We start from the raw sequence: 20392 nt of genomic DNA, 5'->3' as shown, positions 1-20392 counted from the left end.
TTTCACATCTAATGACCACTTTGCTTATCTGCAATTATGTGCTAAGAATCTGTGAAAGCATTTGGCTTAGTTTTGGAGAGATGAACATAGCTGTTATTTATATGGTTTACCAAATAGGAATTTAGACTTGAATGTCATTTATAACTTTACCTTGTCCAAAGTGTTCCGTGTCTTTCTACATAAAATGTAATTGGTAGGTTGGGAGTTTGATCTTGAAAATTGTAAGATTGAAGAATCTTCATATAGATTAAACAGAAATCAAACAAAATTCTGTTTAGTGAACCCTTTTCAAGGTACAGCTGATGATCTCATTATATGTGGCAGAATGACACAACAGAACTCAAAATTCTATAAAAGAATTTGGGCATTTTCATAGAATTAAAACCTGAATTTTTATATTTGTGTATCTTAAAAATGCTAACCCTGTGGCCAGGCTCATTAAAAGACCTGTAAAGTCATCCTGCATTTGCAATTAAAATTCATCAATTTTCTCTCCAATGTAACTGAGTTTAATATTAAGTATGAATACATTGATAGGTTTATTCATCAGTGCAAAATACCTGTGTGTTTATCTGTGAAACTCCTGTTACTGTTTTTCCCTTGCAGTGGTGGTCAAAACATAACCATCATGGGCAGAAATTTTGATGTAATTGACAACTTAATCATTTCACATGAACCGAAAGAAAACGAAAGTGTAAGTCTTCAGCTGCTTGTAATAATAGTTACTGTCAAGGATGATTTTGTTTTCGTCACACTAAAATCTGTTGGGATATTTTTTGCTTCTGTGCCTTTGTGCTATTATGAGCATTTACCTGTTGCAGGATCTATGATCTATACCATCTGTGCCATAATGGAAATAATAAGACCTCCTACTTGTACTTGTGTGTTCCGAGTTGTGGCACAGAGGGAAGAGGAGTGAACTTGATGTGACAAGACCTGCCATTTCCTCCGTGTGTGATTTGTGGCAAGTCACGTTAATGAGACAGTGTTTATGAATATGTGTGAAAATGCCTTGTGAGCGGCTGAGGTGTGATGTAAAGAGGCAGAGCATCTCCGTGAAGAGTAGGTGGTGGTGGTCCCACTGCACAGACAGAGCTGCGGTTCAGGGGTAAAGTGACCTGCTTCAGTCCAGAGGCCCTGCCATGTGCTTCTCCTTCTCTTGCCCTCGTCTCCTCCACCTGGTCTGGTGCCCGCCTGACCTCACCTCCTCTTGCCTTTCATGTCCCCACACAGGGGTCTGGTCCCCACCCCTCACTCAGCTCTGACCCCAACATGAGTCACACCTGGTCCCTGTCACAGGAAATGATGGATCTCAGATGCATGTTGGGGCCTCTGAGTGTACTTCTCAGCTCTTCTCAAACACTCCCCCCACGCTTTCTTCCCCTTTCTGTCTTTCCTTCACGAGAGGTGTGAAGATAAAGCCCAGCCAGACTATTTCCTGCCAAAGCTGGCAGATTTGTGAGTGGCCACAGACCTGGCCTCTGCTTGGGACCATTGTGGCTTCAGGCCGAGATCCAGGAGGCCTTCCTAGGTTCTCCTTAGAGCCTTGTCATACGCAGGGCCGCCTGCTGACACCTTTCGGGGCCAGTGCCAAGCCTCACGTTGTGTCTGATTCCAGACCACGTCTCCATGTTGTCAGCATATCCTGCTTAATGGTTCATATAGACTGACCCTCTGACCAGAGGTATTGCCTGTACTTGTGAGTAGACTTGCTCTCCCTCCCCAAAACTGTCCCTAAATCAAGTAGAATTTATTGAGCACCTGCTGTGGGCAAAACACTTTGCTGGCTGCAGGGGCAGAAGAGAAATGAGAGACTCACATTGCCTGCATGGAGGGAGATGGCTAATCTACACTGGGATTGAAAGTTGAGAGCACAGAATGTCATGAGGTTCTAAGTCCTCTGATTCCCTTCCAGCTCAGACACGCTAAGTCCGAGAAGGCACTAGGTGTTTCCACATGAAAGAGGAATTCAATCCGGTTGGATTTAAGCAAGTGTGTGGCGTGGAGCCAGACGGGTGGGACTTGGACGAGTGGAAGCAGGGAGGCGATTTTGGGTGCTGAGGATGACAAGTTACTCACAGGCCCCAGGTGGGAACATCAGTGAGCCCTGATGGAACCCAGAGATGGGTCAGGAACAAGCCAGAGGGATTCCTGGAAAACCATGTTGGGCCATAAGAGAGTATCAGACTGGAAACTTTGCCCTTAATTCTGTAGGCAGTACGGAGCTGCTGAAGATAAAGATCTTCACTGTGAGCAGGGGGTGACACGAGTATAGGTATTTTTATGATTATCTTGGAAACGGTACACAGGACCATACAAAGAAGCAGTAGCTTAAAAAAGACCAGGAAGACCTGCTGACATCTCACACACGTCCGGGTGCCTGCGTCAGCAGGTCCTCCGGGCTGAGCGGTCCTGGGCCGTGGTCGGAATGGCAGGTCCAGAGTGTGGGGAGATAGTAGAGCTGGGCATGACGGGTTATCTCTGTAGCATTGTCATTAGTGGGAGGTGACATTGTGGGAGAGAGGGCGCGAAGGAAGAAGGGAAGAGTGCCTAGGATGGAATCTTGTAGAAGAGCTTCATTTTAAGAAGTGAAAAAAAATACGATGGCCAATGAAGGTGGCCAAGAAGCTGCTGGAAACTAGAGGAGAAGAGTATTTTCAACAGTGGTAGCTGGTCACTAGAGCAGAAATTTAGAGGGTTGAGAGCACTGGGGTTAGGGTGACCCCATCACCAGTCATCTTTCTGGAAGGCATCCTTAGTCGAAAGCCAGCCTGCTAGGGTTATGGCTGCTGAGCAGGGAGAGGCAGTGGGTTTCGTGGTTTTCTTCGTGTCAGGTGAGATGTAAACAAGAGATTCAGGGCAGTAGTTTGGAAAGGTGTTGGGAGGGGAGGTTTGGCTGGTCCACATCTCAGTGCTTTGCGTCAGATTTTCCCACCTGTCGCTTCTTCCTGCCCCCTTTTGAAAATTCCAGTGTTAGACAGGAAAGGGCAAAGAGGAACACTCCCTACTAGGCAGATTTCTGTTCACAAGTTGTAGCTACTCTTCCTTAGAACACTTGTCAGCCTCCCTTCCCCAGCAGCTTTCTCTGCCCCGCTCTCTGCCGACCTGAACAACATGGCGATATTCATGCCGGGTTGTTTGTTTTAAGGAAGCCAGTAAAGGGGCCGCACTCTGCATTGGTTCCCATCTTCACGCTCTTCCTTTCATGGGCCCCGTGTTGTCCTTTTTACTTTTGTTTCCCCTGTTTCCTGTTAGGCCTGCAAAGCCTTTTCCTCTTTGTGGTTGGTGATTTCTGCTAAAGCACCGCGGGAGGTTCCCCAGCACAGAGTGATTCAGCCTGCAGCCAGCCTGGCTGAGGGACCGGCTCCCCTCTTCCTGGAGTTTCCTTGATGCCTTGATGGACACCCAGGCCCGATGGTGGAGAGTCTTCCCTTTCTCTAGCTTGCTTCTGTCTGAGTACCCTTTTTTTTCCCACTGTGTGACCTCTTTCATTATTTCTAATTATTCTACTTTCATTATTACTAATAATATTATTAATCACATTAGCATTTGTTGAGAGCTCTTTTATATGGATTTGTGAGCATTTTGCACAGAGTCTCCTTTAATTTAGTGAAACTTCCTCTCATTTAATTTAGGGCTAATTCAGCCCTGTGAGGAAGGTAGTACTGTTACCCCATTTTACAGAGGAGAAAACAGAGGCACAGAGGGGTTCTGTTGTGCAGGTCACTAAGCTCTTCAATCCCAGAGCTCAGATTCATTGATGAAGCCGTCAAAATGCTCTTTTCTTCTCCCTCAGGTCTCTGAATACTGTAAGGCAACTCACTGCAGGTTTTCAGCCCCCACTTTGAGTTCAAAAGGGCGTACAAATGTCACTGTGAAGCTCAGAGTCCAGGAGACCTACTTGGATTGTGGGAGCTTGCAGTACCTTGACGACCCCCGATTTACGGGGTATCGGGCTGAACCTGAGGTGGACACAGAATTGGAAGTAAAAATTCAAGTATGTCTCTCTCATTTCAGAGGTGGGGGTGGGGACATGCTCCCCTCAACCGGAGAGGTGTGCTTATGTTTGTGGGTTTCTACGAGCGCCCTGATTTCTTCATCTGCTCCTTGTTCTTCACAGAAAGAAAATGATAACTTCAACATTTCTAGGGAAGACATTGAAATTACTCTCTTCTATGGAAAAGGGGAGAAATTAAATTGCACTTTTGAAAATATAACTAGAAATCAAGATCTCACCACCATCTTCTGCAAAATTAATGGCATCACCTGCCGCAAACAGCATTGCTGCCTCGTCCAAGAAAGTTCTCGTAAGTCACCTGAGAGTCCTACCTGTTGGTTTTACCTTATTTCCTTGGCTAAACTGGAAGCCAGGATAGAATCTTGTATGGACTTGAGATCTTCACTTTAAGTGAAGATAAACAAAGCTGCTATTACAGGCCTCAGCATTATTCCTCCAAAATAGCTTGTGGAATCCATCCACGTGTCTGTTCGAATGTCAAAGCATTGAGCATGCCATTGTTTATAATACTAATGAGTCTTGATAGCTTTTGTCCTAGCCATACATTTAGACTGTAGCATCTGCAAGCAGAATCTCTAGACCCATTAACAAATAAGCTGTCATTCTTTTTCCAAATGCAGAGGTGACATGTCTTAGCAGAAACCCAGACTAGGGGGCCTCTCCAGAACACTGAAAGTGGCAGTAGAGTCCAGTGGAGACCAGATAATCTACGGGTCATGGGCTGTTTCCTCCACCACAAAGTCATACTCACTGCATTTAATCTTTTCCCAGACATGTTTGAGGGTCCCTCACTGGTTTTCCCAGACATGTTTGAGGGTCCCTCACTGGTATATTTATGTCCCACAATAAAGATGTGAGTCCATGGGGAAGCGAAACATTTTAGAAATCTCCCTTTATAGTGTTCATGCCATATGAGGCCCTGCACAGTCTGTATCCCCCCCAAATGCTTTATAATCTGTTGTCATAAATAATTGGATAAAGGACAAGAAAAAACATCAGACTGGAAGTCAAAACAAAAATGTGTTCATGTCCTAGCTGCGCCAGTTGATAGCTGTGTGGCCTTAGATAAGTCACTTGGCTTTGGCTGAGCCTCCGTTTGTGTGTCTGTTGTATGGTAAAGAAGTTAATAATAAGTATAAAGTGAATAATAACAACTAAACTCACAGGTGCTCCCACATGTCAAGTTAGTTGAGGAGAGCAAACGCCAGCACCTTTCATTATTCATGAATAGTTCCTGAGTGCCTGTGCTGTGACAGGGACAGAGAAGAGAAGAAAACTGACCCCCCAAAAACCTGCCTTTGTAGAGCTTACCTAAAGAGGCATCTCATATGGTATAGGACGTAAATTGAGAATGTGTTACATGGTGGTAATTATTATGAAGAAAAGTGAGACAGGGAAGGGAATAGGTGTTGGGGGGGGGGCAGTGCCGCAAGGTTTATGATGGTGGGCAGGAAAGGGCTCCCAAGAAAGATGACATCTGAGTCAGGACGTCAGGTGAGAGGGGGAAGGAGCTGGGGGCTGTCTGGGATAGAGTGTTCCAGGCACAGGGAACCCCGAATGCGGAGTTCCTGAGTTAGGAGCCTGCTGGGTGCATATAAAGGGCAACAAGGAGGCCAGTGTGGCTGGAGAGGTGAGAGCAAGGGGAGAATATCCCGAGAAGGTTAGAGAGTTGATGGGGGCAGCAAGGAGATCTGGGAGATCATTAGGACCTTGTGGGCCATTGTGAGGATCTGGCTCTCAGCTCTGGGAAGCCACAGGTGAATTTTAAGCAGCAGTACCCCGAGCCTGCTGACTTAAATGCCAGCATGTCTCGACATCACGACAACCCTCCAAAGAGGCACAATCTCCATCCCATTTTAGAGATGAGGAAAGTGGGGACTGGATGGCTAGGTGACTAACTCAGGGGACAGCAGGTGGCAAGACTGGAATTTAGAACCTGGGCTGTCGGAGTCCAGAGTCTGTGCTCCTGCCACTTGGCCCAGATGCCTCCACAGGAGCAGCCATGGCTCCCAGGATGGAAATGTGTCTCAATACTTCTTTGTACATCAGTGCTAAATAAGACTTGATAGAGAGTTCTTCCATTTACAAGTTTTAACAAAATTTTTATAACCAAAAACTAAAATTGGAAAAGGCCCTCGGGGATCATGCAGGCAGCATTGCCAGACTGGCTTTTACCACAGGCTGCATCCTTCAAAGTAGGCCTGTCAAGGGAAACACAAGATGTAGAAGAGATTTAAAAAAAAAAAAAAAGTTGGATTATTTCCTTAGTCAAGGGGTAAGAGGGTTTCTCACCCACAGGTTACCCTCTTTATTACCCTCATTCCTGCATTTAAAACTCCCAGGGCAAAGAGGACCACAGTGTAAAATCTGTAGGTCTGGTCCCTCACAGCTCAACTGACTGGAGTGAAATCTGAAACCGAGGCATGGGGAGTGTTCTCGACTGGCTCAGGGTCACAGAGCTCATCTGCCCAGGGATGGAACTTGAACTCAGGTGTTCTACCTAGCTTGCCACCTCATTTTGTATCTTGGAGACAACATTTGGGGGAAAAAACTGTGTACCTAGATATGGGCCCCACCTCGACTGGGTCTAATGTTGCTCTTTGTCCCGTTAGGTCAAACTTGGAAACTTGGAGCTCTTCGTGGAGCGGGAGTCAGTTCTCTCCACTTGGTATTTTCTGATTGGACTTCCCATCTTGCTAGTGATTGTCATTTTTGGTAAGTGCCCTGTTTAATTTTGCCAGAGAAATTATTCCCTGGGGCCTCTCAGCAGGCAGAAAGACTTTCCACTTTCAGGGGCTGTTTGCTTCAATTAAGTATCCATGGATGAAAACTCAAATCAAAACTTTGGGAAAGGATTAATAGGTACACGTTGAGGGCTTTCTAAACATTTTTTAGGATGCTTCATGAATAAAAGGCTGGATTACAAAGACAGTATCTTGGTGTTGGAGAGAATCCACTTTGCTTCCCAGATCCTGTGAATTGTGATGACAAATGTCCCCTTTACATTATGTCCTCAAAATTCTTCCAGAATTTTGGACTCCCAGGGTTTAGTTATTTCATCCTGTCTTCTCAGTCCACCAAACTTCCTCTCACCCGCACTGCAGCCCTGCTTTTCCTGGCAGAACTATATTTTGGAAGTGTGATCCGTACCATGTATTAAAATGTTGGAAGTTTCATCCAAGCACGGTGATCCCATGATGGTTGCTCATTGGATGAATCTGGCCCATCGATGCATTTTTTTTTGGCCCATGTAGCATTTTAAAACTTTGAAGTGGTTGACAACATTTTAAAATTAGGTGAGTTGTATTTTTAAAAATCTCTTTAAAATTGGAAAGATCTGGATCATTGGCCCAGCTTCTCCATAACATCACTTTGCTGGAGCTGAGTAGCAGCTACCCCTTGAGAGAGGGGATATGTTCACTGGTTTTTTGCCATAGTCTCCACCACTCCCTACTGTCTCTACCCAGGCAACTTAACTCATCTGTGTACCTGGTCCCTGTTGCCACTCAGTTTTGGCCTCTGTTTCTGAGCTGCTTTTCATTTTAAGTCTGTTTCCTCTTGTTGCCCTTTAAAAAAAAAAAAAAAAAAGGACTTAGCTATATAGTACTGCATATTCCTTGCCTTAACACAGGTATTGCCTTTCTAACATGTTCTGTTAATAGTTGCTAGTGTCTCCTATATACTCATTCATTCATCCATCCCTGCATCCATTTACCTTATGTTTATTGAGCACCCGTTATGTTGCTGGTAACTGTACAGAGAACTAGGGAAGATAAATTCTGTTCTGGTCCTTTCTCTTGGGTCATTCCCAGCCCAGTGAGGGAAAGATTTACGTATATGGTTAACTGGCCTAATGGAATGAACTAATTTTGCAGAGACCCTGTTTTGCCTCATTGATCATTTCAGGTATTTTTTATGCTCTCCCCAAGTTATCCACCACTGTTATATATTTGGAATCCAGACTTGGGCCTGATATTTTAATAAAGTCCAGGCTGATGCTGGCTTCAAATAAGAAGATTACTTATAAATTCTAAGTGCTGGGCTTGTTTTGAGAATCTGCTGCTGTCAGACAGCTCTGCATATAACAGTCTCATCCTGGAGTCACATCCTCTTTGTGACTTACTGGAAACCTCTGCTCTCTTCCTGGGCTTTCTGTGACTCTCCTCTCCCTTCACTTTGTAGAGGTGGTTTATGCTCTTTAATGTGAAATGGGCTCAATTTCAGTTTCATGGGTATCTGGAAAGCCCTTTAAAATTCTCACCTGCTTCTTACCGTGATTCCAGGGAGGTATGTGTCATCAGCAGCTTGAGTAAGTGTGCTCTTTAGTCCGTCAATCACATCGTTAGGGAAAACACCAAACGCACCTGGCTCTAGGCCTGCCACCCACAAAACACCCCCACTGTGGGTTCCCCTGGAGATTTCAGCCAGGAAAAACTCACTGCTTTATGATGTGGCCTGCTAACTCTCTTTGCATACAGTGAGCTGGTGCACACTTTGATAGATAAGGCAGCTAGGCACAGAGAGGCTAAGGAATTTACCTGAGGTCACACAGCTAGTAAATGGCAGAGCAGGGACATGAGCCCCAGAGCTGAAACTGTTCAGTTTACTGCCTCTACAGCACAGATAGAAACAAAATGAAATGGAGAAAGAAGCAATAGCCAGATATGGGGGTTCACTGTGGACCACTCATCCTGTCACCCTATTTGATCTATGCAAGTTTGGCTTATGTAGTTCAGTGTGGATCTGTAGGCTTTTTTCCTGCATTTGCGGCTCAACTTTATTTCTCCAGGGATGTTTAGAAACATTAAAAAAAAGGACGGAACGATATAAGCGGCCTTTGGCTGCAGAGAAGCTTGGCTTATTTCATTACTTTTCAGCCAACTGGGATCTTTGTTTACAAGTGAAGGTTATTTGATTTAGTTTTTACTTTTTAAGATTAGTTTGTTTGTTTGTTTTTCTGTTGCATTTGAGCATCTTCCATTTTAGAATGACCCTTCACTGGGAATTTTTCTTCTTATAAATTCCACCTCTTAAATCACTAGTCTGTCTGTCTGTCTGTCTCTCCCTCCCCCCCCTTTCCCTTTCCCTCTCTTGTCTCCTTCCCTCTCCGTAAAAGAGCTGCAAAGGTTGGTTCTGTTTTCCTTTTTGTGTTTTAAGTTACCATGTCAGACTCATGCTGGATCTCTGTCTCCTCAGTGGCCGTGGGGGTGACCAGGCACAAATCGAAGGAACTGAGTCGCAAACAGAGTCAACAGCTGGAGCTCCTTGAGAGCGAGCTCCGGAAAGAAATACGTGATGGTAGGCTCCAAAATTTTGTTTGTAGAAAAACAAGTCTTTTATTGTCTCTCTCTCTCTCTCTTCCTCTTCTTCTTTTTTTTTTTTTTTTTTAACTCTTAAACTGGCCACAGTAATGAGAACTGTTTGTGTAACAGAAGACAACTGAACAACAGGGTCTAGGCCTGGCTTTGTGTTTTATTTCAGCTCTTCTCTGCAGCCAACCAAGTAATTATCTATTGTTTCTTCTTTAATGAAAACCAAGGTCATACTCCGTGTTAGACAAAACAGCAGAAGATCTTATCCATTGTTTGTTGAGTTAAAATACTGCTCTTGGGATTCTGTTTTGCAGGCTTTGCTGAGCTGCAGATGGATAAATTGGATGTGGTTGATAGTTTTGGAACTGTTCCCTTCCTTGACTACAAACATTTTGCTCTGAGAACTTTCTTCCCTGAGGTAAAAGAGCATTGATCATATTCCTAAGGTTGAGTCTTGAATAATAATGAAGGTGCTTGTTGCTATTGTCAAAAAACGGGTGTTTGCTTCCAAGGCAGCTGTAGATAATGTGCTTGGTACAAAATAATGGCTTAAATTTGAGCAGAGCAGGGAGGAGGATAACCATTAATTGGATTGATTAGGGTATAAAGGAGTGATGGGTCACTGGCAATTACTCTTTGTCCAGTAACAAAAACCTAGGAGGGACAGAAGTTCAGACTGATGATTTTTGCTTTATTTTACTACCAGTTTAGAACTGAATTTGTAGCTGGGAAGTTAGCTAGTTTATTTAAAAATCAATAAATTGTGGGCTGGCCAATTTGTTGTGTTTATCTGCATGACTCCCATCGCAGCTACTAGATTATTCACTATTACTTCTCAATTGGAAATGAAAAGTACTATTGGCCGAGAGGGCGGAAAGTAGATGTGTGTAGAATTTGAGTTAATCACAGCCATTTTTAGCCATGTAGAGTTTTTACGGTTCTCTCCAGCAGTTATTCTTTAGCTGATCAGTTTGTGTCATCCTCATTTAGTAGAAATAGCTGCATGGAATGATTAATTAATTTGTTCTAGGACTCGGAGGAGTAGTCTACTTAACCCTTTGGGTTTTCAGTCTCACTTATGTTCTCACACCTCCATTTTCTCACCCACTCACATAGCCTACTCACTATCATCACCTCCACGTCCTGATTCCCCAGTTCCTCCATGTTGCCCTTTCTTGTCCAGAACTGGTGACCACAGCATGGCCCAACCTCTGGAACACATCAACACCGATTGTCATATTTAAATCTAGACTTCTAAGCAGAGCCAGAAATCTCCCCAGGCCAAAAGAGAGCTTGTATCACCTTGCCAGTAGCTTCTCATCTACAATTGGCCAGCATAGAGTACAGAAAACCAGACACATGCTGTAAGCAATTTCCACTTTCTCTGTAATTCTAGAAGTGAACACCATGATATGTGATGCTGTATCTGGAGGTTGGGATACCTCCATAAAGCACCCACTATATATATATATATTTTTTTTTTTTGCCTAAGCCTTAGTGTTGTAAATCAAGAAGGCTGTAAATAAGACTTAAGCTTTTTGCACTTATATATTTATTTTTTAAGCTATCCTCCGTGAGTACCGGATGCCAAGACTTACCACTTGCCCCCTCCTCCATTTCTATGGCAGAACACCACCTAGGGAGGGGAGTTTAATGCCCTGAATCAGGATGACTGTGCAGGGTTTCAGCAAAGGTTGCATCACAAGTCCTATTTCCCAGCTATCTGAGATCTCCATTAAGAATTTAATAGCAATAAAATAACAGAGACTTCTGCCATCAACAGGAGTACTGTGTGGGTTTTTACAGTTAATGATTGCCCTTGAGAGCTGAAGAGAGTAATCTGTGGCCTGAAAAAGAAATTTTCCTGTCTTCTAAATTCGGTAATCAAAAGCAAGATAGAGGAATGTAAAGGAACGCTGTTGCTAGTGTTTAAAAAAAAAAAATCCCAGGAACAATGCTGTATTATCTTAGAGAGAGTTGCAAGAAGGCAAACCGATTTAACTCAGGGTATGTAGAATCTTGAAAGGCAACTGGAAAAGCCATGGAAACTCAAGTGAGAAGGAAGAAGACCCGAGAAAAACAAGCATGCATTTATCAGAATCCTATCAAGAAGACCTAAGTTAAAATTGAATTTGCAATAGTTAAGAAGAGATAGAACAGAGAGGAACATGTTCTGTTAGGACAGTGCCAGTTGAAATGCATTCTAGGCTGAAGATGAGTCCTCGCGTTAAGTGGACCCAGGAGCCGCCTCCCCTAGGCTTGCTGGTTGGGCGGTGGAGGGAGAGCTTGGGTGATCAACACCTATGAGAGAACAGTAGGCAAACCCAGAGGGAACGGTAGGTTCTCAGAGGCCCAGGCATTCCCAGGTTTTGGTTCTTTGCCCTGCCAGCTGGTTTTTGGCTTTTTAAAGCCTTGCTTTTCAATATATTGACAACTTTGTTTTGCTGAAAATAAGAATAAGAAATAAGGGTAAGCAGAGCATCCAACCACCTAGAGGAGAGAAATTTGAATAAAAAGCGAAAGGAGCCTTTGAAGCCAGGGAGCCAGACTGGTATTTCCCTATTTAAGGTCAAGAATCCATCTGTTTAAATTGCCTATCGACGTAAGGTTGGTTCAGCAGAAAAATATTAGGAACTAGAAACCAGAGTCTGATTTTTCTGCTTATTGCTAGAGGAAAATATGACCAAAAGAGTTTGAGGTCTTCTGCTTTGGCTAACAGATTTGAAATTATAAAGCAAAAATTCTCTGCAGAAGAAATTTGTTGTAATAAGATATAAAAATAACCTAAAGTTTCAATTATTACCAAAAAAATTTAACTGAATGTTTGAATTTATATTTTCATCCTCTTGACTCATTTAAAGTGGGTTACTCGGCATGCTTTAAAAATTTTATTGTTTAATTTCAATATTACTTATGATACATCAAAAAAAAAACTCAAGAGTTTATCTTTAAGAGCTACAGAGCATAGTAATTAAAAATATTTTTAAAAACTAGCAAGGCAACAGCACTGTGGTCATTTGCCTTAGGTTAGTGATAAAATATACGGATATGGATATATATATATATATATATGGATATATATATATATATATATATATATATATATATATATATATAAAACAGCTGATAGGAAGAACTTACTGTGCACTCATTCATTTTATTTTCACACCCAGCCTGTGGGGTGGGAAGCATCCATTTTGCAGATGAGGAAAGTCAGGCACAGAGAGGTTAAGTAACTTGTCCAAAGTCATGTGACCAAGATGTGATAAAACCAGGACTGGAACCCATAGTTTGGCTCCAGATTCTAGCTTTTAACCACCCCACCCCCTCCCCTCTTGAATAACATTGTGCGTTGAGAGAGTAAATACTCCTAAGCTAAGACTTGCAAAAACTTACCAGCACAACTCAATATTAAGGTAAATTGCTTGAGGAGTGGTCTGAACATCTGCCTGATCTTCTTTAACCACCATTTCTTTAACTTTTGAATCAGTTCTTTTAAAGTGTGAGATGCTGTCATCTATCAAAAATGAGACTGATGCAATGAAAATTATTATTCTTAGAGGCTTTCAGAATTCACTGGTGTTTCTTTAGAGCTGAATAATTATTTACTATGTAGAGGACATGCAGTGAGCATAAGCCCAGGGGCTCTTCAGATTAGCAAATAGTGTCTCTACTTTATTAAAAAGGACTTGGGTATTATAACAAAAATACACTATTCATTTCCTTTGGGTATTATGAATAATAAAAGTGTCTCCTTCCTCTCAGTCAGGTGGCTTCACACACATCTTCACTGAAGATATGCATGTAAGTCTGTAAGTTTTCATTTTTAGCCCACGACTGCCTGACTTTCTTAGTGTTATCATCATCATCATCATCATCTCCATTATTACTTTGAATTTTTATTGTGGGTTTTTTGGGCTCACAAATTTGATATTAAATAATTCATTGTCTTGGAAAACCCATTGTGGATTTACTTCCTAACTTTAAGTTTATATATTATTTATATTATATTTATTATATTATTTATATTATATTATATTATATTATATTATATCATATCATATCATATCATATCATATCATATCATATTATATATTTTTCAGAACAGAGATGCCAATGACAAGAATGAAAGTCTCACTGCTCTGGATGCCCTAATTTGTAATAAAAGTTTCCTTGTCACTGTCATCCACACCCTTGAAAAACAGAAGAACTTTTCAGTGAAGGACAGGTATCAGTCGATTTGTTTATATTTTGAAAGTCATGAAGTAGAGGAAATGAAACCTGAGCCTCTTGTTTTATTTCCAAACCACAACCTGAACTTGGTGTCTGGGAACATGCATCTATCCAGAGGCTGTTCGATTGGGTGGTCATGCAGCCATGATGTCTCCATTTCAGATCACCTAGCCCTAACACAAATTCTATTTTGAAGATACACATACATAAAACTCCCTTCTCAAAAAAACACCCTGAAAAACCCCTAACACCAAGAAAAAACCATGAGTCCAGAATCAAAAAAGCAGAAGTGCTATTTTCCATTTTTAAAACACCCTGAAAATTCGGGAAAGACATTGACTTCTTACAACCACTCTAGTTTGAAGCTTAAGTGCTGAAAATAAAATGTCCTGAAGTTAACCCTGGTATGTAGTTTTTATGGATCAAGGACAAAGGTAGTTGAAACCTAGATGTTAAAAAAAAAAAAAAGCACCCACAGGGCAGCACCCTAGTAGCACCCCATTGCCTGGCCCCTCAAGCTTCCCTGGAAACTGCTGTCAGCACCAGAGAAGCCATGGCTGGTGGTTAACCTGGTTAACCAAGGCTCTGTATTTTTTCAGTGTGCTTTTTTATCATCTGTATATCCTTTTATTTCTTGTAGTTTTATTGATATAGAATTGACATACAGCACTATGTAGGTTTAAGGTGTATAGCATGGTAACCACAAATCTAGTCTCTTTTTCTGAGTCTGAGTCTCTTTTTCTCATATTCCACATATAAGTGAGGTCATATAGTACTTGTCTTTCTCTGTCTGACTTATTTCACTTAGCATTATCCCCTCCAAGGTCCGTCTATGTTGTTGTAAATGGCAAAATTTTCTCCTTTTTATGGCTGAGTAGTATCCCATTGTCTATGTATACCACATCTTCTTTACCCATTAATCTGTTGATGGACACTAAGGTTGCTTCCATGTCTTGGCTGTTGTAACCAAAGCTCTATTTTTAAACAGGTGTCTGTTTGCCTCCTTCTTAACCATTGCCCTGCAAACCAAGCTGGTCTACCTGACCAGCATCCTGGAGGTGCTGACCAGGGACTTGATGGAGCAGTGCAGTAACATGCAGCCTAAACTCATGCTAAGACGCACAGAGTCCGTGGTTGAAAAACTCCTCACAAACTGGATGTCTGTCTGCCTTTCTGGTTTTCTGCGGGTAAGTGTCCCATCCCTCCGCGGTGTCAGAGGTAAGACAATAGGTGGTTATTTTTAGCGGATGCTGATGTCTTTCCCAGGATAAGTCTTGAGCCCTCTGTGGTGTCAGCACTTAACCCCTTTCAGTCTTGGTCCTTAACAGGAGCACCGGGAGGGGAACGTAAAATTTGTTTTTGCTGTAACTTGCCTATGCAAGTGTAATTAATTTAGAATTTCCGCAGGTAAGACTTTTATCGTTTTAAAATTTTTAGTGTAGTAAGAACAATTAACATGAGAACAGAAAAGTGTACAAAACAGTGTTATTTATAGGCACAATGGTACAGTAGCTTTCTAGAACTTACCTTGCATAACTGAAATTTTATGTCCATTGGCTTTTGCGTCCACCTTCACATGGTTAATGAACATGTGTTCAATGGAGGGCATGTTTCGAATACTGGTGAGAACACACTGTTCTTAGGGCCTCTGAAGCATCTTAGAAATAGCCATTTACCTACCAGTACAGTGTAAGCTAATTACACTCAATTCTGGCCAGTCACTCCATATTAAAGCAAGTCCCCAAAGAGCCGCCCCCACCTTGAGTTCACTTTGTTAGAGTTACTCTATGAACATGGTTGTGATCTAATTGAATCTTAAAATCTTTTCAAATGTGAACTTTGCACCGGTTCTTTTGGTTTAGAGGCTGGGGCCTGGAGCCTGGGGCTTGGTCTGAACCTAGATTGTACCACTTACTAGAGGTCCCAAGCAAGTTTCTTAACCTGCCAGAGACTTGGGCTTATAACCTGTAGAACTGGAAGTGTATTTTAGGGCTGTTCTGAAGCGCAGATGAGAAATGTATGCAGTTGCTTAGCACTGAGTAAGCACTCCATAAATGTTGCCCATTATGATTGTAAAATATTAATAGAAAAAGAAGTGTGTTCAGTCTTCATTCAGCCCTCTGAGGCCCCTGGTGCAGGAGGTTCTTATCCTTCTTTAATTTCACCAGCCATCCAGATTCCAGCAAAACTGCATAATTGTGTATTTGTAGCTAGTTCTGAAATCTAATTAAACTTTGAATAAGACACACTGCTATGCCACAGGTTTTAACAGTGCTGCTTAAGTTTAGATCCAAAAAGCAGCGCCTTAAATAGACTGTGCTTGGTTTAATGTTTAATGTAATCTTACAAGTAAATGCACATTTTTTTTTTTTACCAATCCTTTCTCTCCCAAGGCAATACTCGTTTATTAAGATTAATGAAATTTGCCTTCTTTTCTGTTTACTTGGTATAAATCATCATGTGCTTCAGGGAGATGTTGAGCGGTTATTTCTGGGGTGAATTTTTTTTTGCTTCCCCCATCCTAGTTTCAGCCACTGCCTGTAAACAGAGGCAGCAAGACTGTCACTCAGTTCCTGGGTTTTAGTCTCAAAAGGCAAGCACGTGCCCCACCCCCAGCCCAGTGAATCAGACAGAGGCTCAGCGTGGGGCCGTGTAGTCCGTGTTTTTCCAAGGTCCTACGGGTAATTCTATCACCCTACCTTTGAGAACCTGGGGTAGAAGGTGCAGTGGACTAGAAATCTTGGTTAGAAGCAGCAGGTTCAGGCTTTAAATGGTCTCAGCCCCAGCTGGCTGCATGTCTCTGGGTAACGCACTTTCCATTTGGCATGTTTCCTACCTGCCAAATGAGGGGTGTGGTCATTGGTTTCCAGTTCTTTTGCAGTTCTTTCTTCTGGGATCTTGTGATTCTTATTCTGAGCCCTCAAGGGCTGGTCAGAGCCTTTCTCTAGCTGCTCTTGGGCATTAAAAGAGTGAGGTGTTCCAAAAATCTGGGCTTCCAGCCCAAACGGCCCCCTTGAGCAGAGGATTCTGGGTCACGATTTCGCAGTGCTGATTCAATAGTAGTTTGAGCACGTTGGGTGGTGAGGGGACAGCACACTCCCCTGGGAGGAAGTGGCATTGAGCCATTTTCAGCGAGACTTTCATTTTCAGGGGCTAATTCCCTCTGGGCAGAGGGCCTGACTTCCCTCACGAGGTGCCCAAGGAGTGTGGGACTCTAGTGACCCTAGTCCTCCTGCCCTACCCCCCACAAGCATTTGACTGGTGCCGCAAGCTCTGTGACCTCCAGGTAATTCCTCCTACGCACCTCCAAGGCCCTCTGGGTAAAGTAATAATAATAACTGCCACTTATTGAATGTGCCAGCCATCCTGCTAAGAGCTTGGCTTCCTTTTTCTCATTTAGTCCCATGAGGTAAGTCCCTGTATGACCGTTCTGCATACTGGGGAGTTGGGGACACAGAATAGCTGTGACTTTCTCCAGATCCCACAACTAGCGTGGGACAGTACGAGGGAGCTCTTAGCCACCTCGCTTACTGCTTCCCCAGCGAGGCAGGTCCCTTCTTCCAGGCTTAGGGGACAATTGGGGGATGGAACGGGGTCACAGTTGCCAAAGCCTCTGGCTCAGCCATGGCAAGAGAGTCTGGGCTCAGAAAGGAAAGGGTGGTGATGATGCCAAGCTTAATTCCCATCACAGGAGGGGGAGGGCAGGGCTGGTTCCTCAAGTTGGGCTCTGCCTGGGTTGCTGTGTGTACTCTGGTCTGATAAGATGCCTAAGCCCCTAGCAGGTGTGACTAATTTAAAACTTGTGTTCAGTGGTGACAAAGAAACCTCATGGCCCCATGGTTTCCTAAGCCAGCCAGGCATCAGAATCGCCTTGGGAGGAGTTAAAAACTACAGATGCTCAGGCCTCATCCCCAGAGATTCCATATCTAATGTAGAGCCCAGACCTCCGAATTTCTTGTAAGAGCCCCAAGGAATTCTGGTGATGATTATCCAGCGTTAAAACCATGGGTATGGATAGCAGTATAAGACAAGATGTTACTTCTCTGAGTCTGGCTGCATCTTCTGGAGAACTCCTGACTACATGGCCATCAAATCTGTAGCTATTGCTCCGTGCAGCCCAGGAGAGCCCACTGGTCCCCTAGCACCAACCTCTGTGGGCACATCCAGCCCCCTCCCAAGGACACTCACCCCCATCCTGATGTGAGCTGGAGGGAAAGAGAGAAGTGAAGGGTCTAGGTTTGTGGTCAGGACATTACGTAAGTGGGTGGAGGGAAAGAGAAGAGAGCAGTGTGGTTGTGAACCACTAAATAAAGGAAGTTTCTCATAAGAATTTAAATGTCGTGTTCTAATCCCAATGCTCTCCCCATCTGGGAAATTTTTCAACGTTTCAACTCTGTCCTGCGGTAAGGAAGAGACTCCAGGATGTATCAACAGGGGACAGAGAAGTGGTACTGGGAGCCCAGGGGCGGGTAGGGTGGCAGGAGAGGAAGCCCCGGGACTGGGGAGGCTGTGTTCTTGCTGTCAGTACAAGACTAGTATGGGGTGGGGGATGGGGCCCCAAGAGACTTAAAAGATGTCTTAGTTTACTTGTTCAAGGGAAAGCAGGTAAGAGGCGTAGTGGAATTCTTTCAAAGCCAGATGCCTTGGCTGTAAAGCTTGACTGAAAACTGGTGCTTCAAGCCTTAGTTGCGTGGCTGGTTTCTCATCATCACAGAGGCAGTTTGACTTCCTAGTTCTGACCTGGCTCTTCCTCCCCCATATATTCAGTTTAATATCTATTTGATCATAGAGAGTTTATTTACTTAGTAAATACTACACGATAGTCGACCCAGGGCTCCATTCCTCAGGAGGCTGCAGTGGAAACAGAACACACAAGACTCCCACTTAGGCTGCCTGGAGTCCATTCAAGCACAAAGTGGTTACAGACTTGAGGCATTTCAGTAACAGCAGGGGTGGCCACCCCTGGTCCGGGAAAAAGTGTACGTAGCAGGAGTCTGGAGAAATGAAGCCATCAGGATGGGCTGCATGTTTGGGAAGGTCCTTAGAGCAGTGCATTTGGCTCTGGCCCGGGAAGAGGAGGTGAAGGACATCTGTGGCCTGTCCCAGTGCAGGTGCGACTCTGCAGGCTGTGTCGGGGTGGGGGGCCCCAGGGCTGGCCTGTGCACGGGCAGGAGAGGAGGCTGCAAATCATGTAACTGAAGGCCACTTCCTCCACGAAAAGCTGTTAACACCAAAAAGCTTTCCCCTTGGTAAGTGTATAAAATATTCTTAAGTTAATTCTGGATACCAAGGCTAATCGTGGTGCATTTTTAAAAATGCCATTTATTTTCAGCGTGCTTTTAAAAGATGGAGCAATTAGATAGGAATATAAACAAAGGATAAACCTCCACTAACTGTTCGTAGGTTTAGCCTGCTGACGAGCGTTAGGCTACCAGACAGAAGCTTCAGTATAAGAGAATCATCAGCTGCTTCATGCGCTTCATGAATATCGACTTGTGTGTGAGAACATACATGTGTGTTCAGGAGAGGAGTTTTGCTCCCAATCCTAAGTACAGCAATATGTATTTTCTTGGGAGTTTCATGTTGATTGTTAGAAAACACTGCCTCCTGTCTCCTGTCATAGTGCCATAAACTGAAACTTTAATTCTTTGGAAAGTACACTGGATTCTGGCAAAAGCTAACTGTCATTTTTGCGTCTTTTCCAAGGAGACTGTTGGAGAGCCGTTCTATTTGCTGGTGACGACTTTAAACCAGAAAATAAACAAGGGTCCCGTCGATGTAATCACTTGCAAAGCCCTGTACACCCTTAATGAGGACTGGCTGCTGTGGCAGGTTCCGGAATTCAGCACCGTGGTATGTTTGCCGTGAAGCTGGTGGGGGGTGGGGGGAGGCACTTAAAATGAACCGGTATCATTCCTACCGCGGGAGGCCTCATATGTTTAGTTAATTAAAAGCAGTTGTTGATAAAATATTAACATGTGTTCACATAATAGATTTTAATTACTCAGATTGGGGGAGAAACTATTGTAATGATGCCTGGGGTACTCATCAATTTCCAAAGATTTTAATATCAGGATTGCTTATAGCTTTCAGCGGCGTCAAAGGAAATGCAAAGTAATCCCTATTCAGCACTTATAATTGCAATCAGAATTTCTCAAACGGCTCTGCTCTGGAAGACAATGTGTGAAGATACATTTCAACCAAATTGAGGCCGTCTTATTTTAAAACGATAACACAAGACAAATTCCACTGTGTTCCCCCTGCAACATGGCACCCTTACTTTATTTTCATGGATTAGTTACAAATGTTTGGTGTCATGCACTTCATGTTCTGTGATCTCATAGATATTTTTAGAGGAACGCTGTAAATCACGACAGGAAGATGATGGCCTGGCTGCTGGAGGGTTTCTCCATTTAAGAACATCCTTTTCACCCATCCCCACTCCACCCACACACCCACTTCACTTCATAAAGGAAAAGGGACCAATTTTTTGCACATTCAGGAACTTTGGAGAGAGAGCCAAACGTGGCAAGTAGCTCCCAAATTACTTAGGAATTTTCTGTGCTTTTCTGTTAATAGAGACTTGGAAAAGAGATTGTTGTGTTTTGATTTGATCCTTAGCTTTATGGGGATTCTGGGCTTCTTCACAATTTCATGAGAGGAGAAGGAGGACAAAATTACAGTGGGGTTTTGGTGTTGCTCAGTAAGGGAGCAGAGTTTCCTGCGGCTTTGCGCTGGATGGCAAGGACTGCAGTGTCATCCTGGAAGAATTCATCCCCTAATTGGAGAAGTCACCACGTTGCTGTAGACTGTGTTATGGTTGTATCCT

General features: G+C 43.3%; 1 protein-coding gene across 1 annotated transcript in view; it reads left to right on the top strand.

Moving 5' to 3' along the window:
- The window catches only part of PLXNC1 (plexin C1), a 139006-nt gene that overhangs the window by 81035 nt on the left and 37579 nt on the right, over positions 1 to 20392 (top strand). The window contains 11 exon segments of the mRNA XM_032493616.1: positions 607 to 694; positions 3797 to 3997; positions 4121 to 4264; positions 4266 to 4307; positions 6631 to 6733; positions 9215 to 9316; positions 9645 to 9748; positions 13096 to 13134; positions 13434 to 13558; positions 14552 to 14750; positions 19270 to 19416. Of these exon segments, the coding sequence (XP_032349507.1) occupies positions 607 to 694; positions 3797 to 3997; positions 4121 to 4264; positions 4266 to 4307; positions 6631 to 6733; positions 9215 to 9316; positions 9645 to 9748; positions 13096 to 13134; positions 13434 to 13558; positions 14552 to 14750; positions 19270 to 19416 (1294 nt within the window).

This window comes from Camelus ferus, chromosome 12, assembly GCF_009834535.1.
Source record: "Camelus ferus isolate YT-003-E chromosome 12, BCGSAC_Cfer_1.0, whole genome shotgun sequence".
Classification (NCBI taxonomy): Eukaryota; Metazoa; Chordata; class Mammalia; order Artiodactyla; family Camelidae; genus Camelus; species Camelus ferus.
The sequence above is the reverse complement of the archived record's forward strand: the minus strand, read 5'-3'. Positions and strand labels throughout refer to the sequence as shown.